The sequence below is a fragment of the Archocentrus centrarchus genome, chromosome 7 (genome assembly GCF_007364275.1).
Source record: "Archocentrus centrarchus isolate MPI-CPG fArcCen1 chromosome 7, fArcCen1, whole genome shotgun sequence".
Classification (NCBI taxonomy): Eukaryota; Metazoa; Chordata; class Actinopteri; order Cichliformes; family Cichlidae; genus Archocentrus; species Archocentrus centrarchus.
Genome location: NC_044352.1, coordinates 36613225 through 36617748, shown reverse-complemented (window position 1 = coordinate 36617748; position 4524 = coordinate 36613225). Strand labels below are relative to the sequence as shown.

The 4524-nt window shown below is 41.9% G+C and overlaps 1 protein-coding gene across 2 annotated transcripts; it reads right to left on the bottom strand.

Moving 5' to 3' along the window:
- Positions 1-505: 505 nt before the first annotated feature.
- On the bottom strand, positions 506-1701 carry nppal (natriuretic peptide A-like). Of its 2 annotated transcripts, none has more exons than XM_030734621.1 (3): positions 1562-1701; positions 1161-1465; positions 506-657 (listed from the first exon to the last, which is right to left on the bottom strand). In XM_030734621.1, the coding sequence occupies exons 1-2, from the start codon at positions 1643-1645 to the stop codon at positions 1163-1165; spliced, it is 387 nt and encodes a 128-aa protein (XP_030590481.1). In that variant the 5' UTR covers positions 1646-1701; the 3' UTR covers positions 506-657; positions 1161-1162. The 2 variants fall into 2 exon arrangements, with proteins under 2 accessions (XP_030590481.1, XP_030590480.1); XM_030734620.1 differs by having other exon boundaries at positions 507-660.
- Positions 1702-4524: the final 2823 nt, after the last annotated feature.

The window sequence follows — 4524 nt, the reverse complement described above, 5'->3', positions numbered from 1 at the left end:
CTGGAGCTTTTTTTTTTTTCCATCCATCCATCCATCCATCCATCCATCCATCCATCCATCCATCCATTTCCTTCTGGTATCCAGTTCATTGTGGCAGTGTGGTGGCTTGAGCATTTCCCAGCTATCATGGAGTAAGAGTCAGGGTTCATCCTGGAGGTTCCAGTCTGTCTCTCTTTTTTAAGCTAAAGTGGTCCATGCTGCTGCTAATGGAAGCATTATAGAACAGTGGAGAGGGATTAAAACCAGCAGACTGAGTGAACAGGGGTTCAGATGATCAAATGAAACAAATGAAGCAAATCCTGAAGGTGTTGGCTCCCCATCTTACACACCTGTTTATTTAATGTGAATATGTCATTGTAAAATTTTTAATTCTGAAAATTTGGAGCTGTTCTAAGATATGTCAGGAAAGAATTAAATCCAGCACTCAGCCATTATGCAAAATAATTGTTTTACTACAGTACAATCCATTACAAGGCAACTCTTATACAACAAATAAATAATACATACATTTAGAATAATTTAACAGCTCACATATGAAAGGAAATCACAGTTTGAAATAGAACCATGTACAGCAGAGTCTGAATGAACCGCCCTTTAAAGTGTCAGTGAAGCCCGGTGGGTGTGCGGGGAGCGCAGCTCTCGGGTGGTCGCCCCCACCTGCTGACAGAACAACACGTTACTGCCTGAAACAGGTTCATTTAAATCCTGACCTGCTGTAACCCCCCCACCCCACCCCTAAGGCTACCCAACAGCAAACTGAACCTCCAGTAACGCAATAAAAGAACACCAATCAACATTTAGTGATTTATAAATCATATATTTATAATGAAATAAATAACGGCAAAAACGGCGTTTTAGAATATGATTTAATGTAAATTTAATGTAAATGTAAATGGTTTAATGTAAATCTTCCTAAGGTGGACGATATTTCTGCTTTGCATTTTCATAATATCAGGTTCTATATTAATATACAATAACTCTGCGCTAATGTAATATCAGACTTTTTCAAACTGCATCTATTCTGCCTCATTTCCTTCAAACGGGATCCACATTCATATCGCAGCTGGTTGTACCTGTAATATCTCACATTTTCCCGCACATTGTTTCTCAGTATGAAAAGAAAGCTATAGAAACAATACTTTTATTAGTTTTAAACTTACCTTCAGCATCCCAGTCCGCTGAACGAACCGATCCTCTCCAATCGGACCCCGAAACAGCTCCTCAGCCCGCCCTTCTTGTACCGGCTCCATGAGCGCTTGGAGGTCCGCATGAGGTCTTTGAAGATGCGGGAAAGGGGGCTTTCTTTCACGGCCAGCGCGGAGTTACTGGGGTCAGAGGAGTCCCACGGCTCGTCCTCTGGAGCTCCGAACACCGACTTGTCTGTGTTCAGGTCTTTGCCCTCAGTCTCCTCTGTGGAGAGTAAGGGCGAGGTGTTGATCTCCTCTTCTAAAAGCTGCTTGAAACTCTGAGGAGAAATGAAATACGGAAACTTTTAGTTTGAAGTTGGCATTTCAGCACAGTGCTGTTAAAGTGACCTGCAGTAGAGGACAGGTAAACTTACCTGGAGGTCAGAAACGGGTTTGGCTCCTACGAGGTGAAGCAGTAACAGCAGAGATACGCAGCAGGCGGAGATGGTCGGGCTCATTTTCCTCTGCGGGCTTTCTTCGCTCTTTTGTAGCTGATGCGCACTCGCTCCGTCTCTGCTCCGCTGGCTCTCCAGCGGTGGACAGGTGCAGCTTTTATACACGACCTGATTCCGTCACGAATACTGAGAAAATTAACGAGGTGTGACTAATGTTCCTACACGTGGGAGTAGAGCCTAACCTGACTGGCTCCTCTGAAGCTGCTGCAGACTTGACTGAAGACTGTGCTGCTCAATGTCACAGCCTCACATTAAAGTTCAGTCTGTGCTGCTATAACCTGCACACGCTGGATTTGTTTGGCATTCACTGCCATAACTTTGTTACAATACTCATACAAATGTGTATAATTACTAATGAGTGAGGAATTAGGACGCTGGCATTTGGATGGTTGATCCTAACTCTTTATCCAAAAGTGCACATTAATGATTAGGTCAAATATTATTATTATTAGTAAATATTAGTAAGTCATCAAGTAATTGAGTTAATTCATATTTATTGCTGAATCATGGTTCTACTCTCATTATGAGTCCTACCTGATTTGTGCAGCATGGAGTTGGATTGGTGATTTGAGACCAGCCTTGACCCTCTGACCCGACCCTGACTGTGGCTCTTTAAGTCTAAATTTCACTCATGGAAACTGTTGTTTTTCAGTGGTGGAAATAAGCCTCTGTACCCAGCTGGCTGCCCCTGTGGCTGAGCCTGGTTCTGGGGAAACTTTCTTCCTGTTAAAAGAGAGTTTTTCGTCTCCCTACTGTGGCCAAGCACCCACTGATGTGGGACTTTGGATTGTCTGCTTTCTCTCCATACTGTTGTTCTGTCCTGACTATACATTGTAAAGTGCCTTGAGATGATGTCTTTGTGTTTTTAGACACGTCATAAATGACATTTAACTGTCTTAAGCAATAAAGAAAGCAGCATTTAAATACAGTGAGAGTGCCTCTGGTGTCCAGAGCTGCTTCCAGGTTTAAAATTATTATTATTTAACAGTAAGCAAGATTTAGACCATCAGGCCGAATGAGTGTGTGTGTGTGTGTGTGTGTGTGTGTGTGTGTGTGTGTGTGTGTGTGTGTGTGTGTGTGTGTGTGTGTGTGTGTGTGTGTGTGTGTGTGTGTGTGTGTGTGTGTGTGTGCTAAAATGCTGACTGAATGGACTGTATTTACAGTTATTTTCACTGAGATTTTACCTTCATCAGTTTTAATACTTGATACACTTTGAAGTGTCTGTGTTTGTGTGTCTGGTGTGTGTTTGTCTAATTATTGTCTTGGGGACATAAATCTGCTCACTGTGGTGACTCAGCTTTTTTGGGACTAAAATGAGAGACCTTCATGAGAGAATAAAGTTAGGCTTAGGTGAAGGTTTGGCTAAGCCCCAGTCTAACTAATGAGTTCTGAAGTGATGAAGCGCGTGTGCGCAGACCCTGCTGCTCCCTGCCTCCAGACAGGTACCAGGGTAAATGATGAGCGATTAGCCCTGGACCCTGTGAAGCTGAGCGCACCGTGTGGAGGTGGATGGAGGGTAATTGACATTTCACCGGCTTGTCAGCTGTGGGGCTATCACAGGAAATTAGCTCAGGCATGCAGGCAGCAGTGAACGATTCACTGAACCATTTCCATCCCTTCATTTAGGGGCTTATATGCAATAGACAAACTATATAATCATTGTTAGGGCCACTAACTACAGCCGTAACAATCAAGAAAATGCAGCTTTTTAATGCTTTGTTAAAAAACCCACAGAATGGATTTCCTGCTTTCCCTCCTGTTACACTGCTTTTCCCCAGACTCTAATCTGTTCTCAGAGCTGATACATGTTTTGCACGTTTTGAACCCTCTTTGTGGACATGTTGTTGTTTTACCTCAGTGACATTAATGGATGCAGATAAGGCTCCGGCTTCAAGGTCAGTTCTTTTTTGTTTTTTTTTAATAAGTCCCTCTGGATCTTGGAGCTGCTGCAGCCGCCTGTCTGCTCAGCACCACTAAACTGGTGCCCCTGTGTTTGTGCTGTTAATAGATTTTGAGCATTTTTAATAAAAATATCTGAATAAATAATAATATTACCCACAAAGCTTTGAACAAGAATTTGAAAAAGAAAATCAGAATTAGATTCTCTGTAGAAGCTTAGAACACAGAACACTGAGAACGGTTCTGAAGGGGCTTCAGATGGAAGCTGTTGCAGTGAGTGCTGTAAACTGTAGGAGCTGTTCACACAGGAGGTGCTGCCACGCTGGCTCATTACGATGCAGCACGGAGGGGTCTGACTCCTAACAGGGTCAAATTCTTCTATGTATCATTTTTCTATTTTCAAAAACCTAACTGAAAAACATAATAATAATAATAATAATAATAATAATAATAATAATAATAACAATAATAATAATAATAATAATATACTCCGAAGCAGGAGACAAACCTGAGCCTCATCGTTAAATATCTTGAGTTTGATCCATAGCATCATCTCACCTCCACCTCTGAACAAAGCTGTCAGTGTACTCGTGTTATTCTCAGGACATGTGAGCAATGAAGGAATTAACAAGCAGAGTCATAGAAAGAAAATTTGCCCTTCATGCTGCATACAAATAAAAATGCAACTGTAATCCAAGTTTGCAGCTATATAAAATGATCTGACCAACGACCAGCTGTGAGATTCAGGTTAGCCACATGAGCGAATACCAACACAGGATGGCAATAACTTGACACCCAATATTTCTGCATGATTCTGAGTTTGGTGGATACACATTAATCAAACATCACTGTGATTTCAGACAAATGTGCCCACCAAGAATAATGAAAAAAGCAGAGCATGTGAGACCAAAGCAAACAGGGCTGAGTGGTACTTTATTATCCTTTCTGCTTAAAAAGCAACAGTTACAGATTTATGATTAAAT

Coding starts and splice junctions, on each gene's coding strand:
- nppal (XM_030734621.1), bottom strand. CDS start 1,645: ATGAGCCCGACCATCTCCGCCTGCTGCGTATCTCTGCTGTTACTGCTT. Junction 1,466..1,561: donor AACCCGTTTCTGACCTCCAG/GTAAGTTTACCT, acceptor ATTTCTCCTCAG/AGTTTCAAGCAGCTTTTAGA.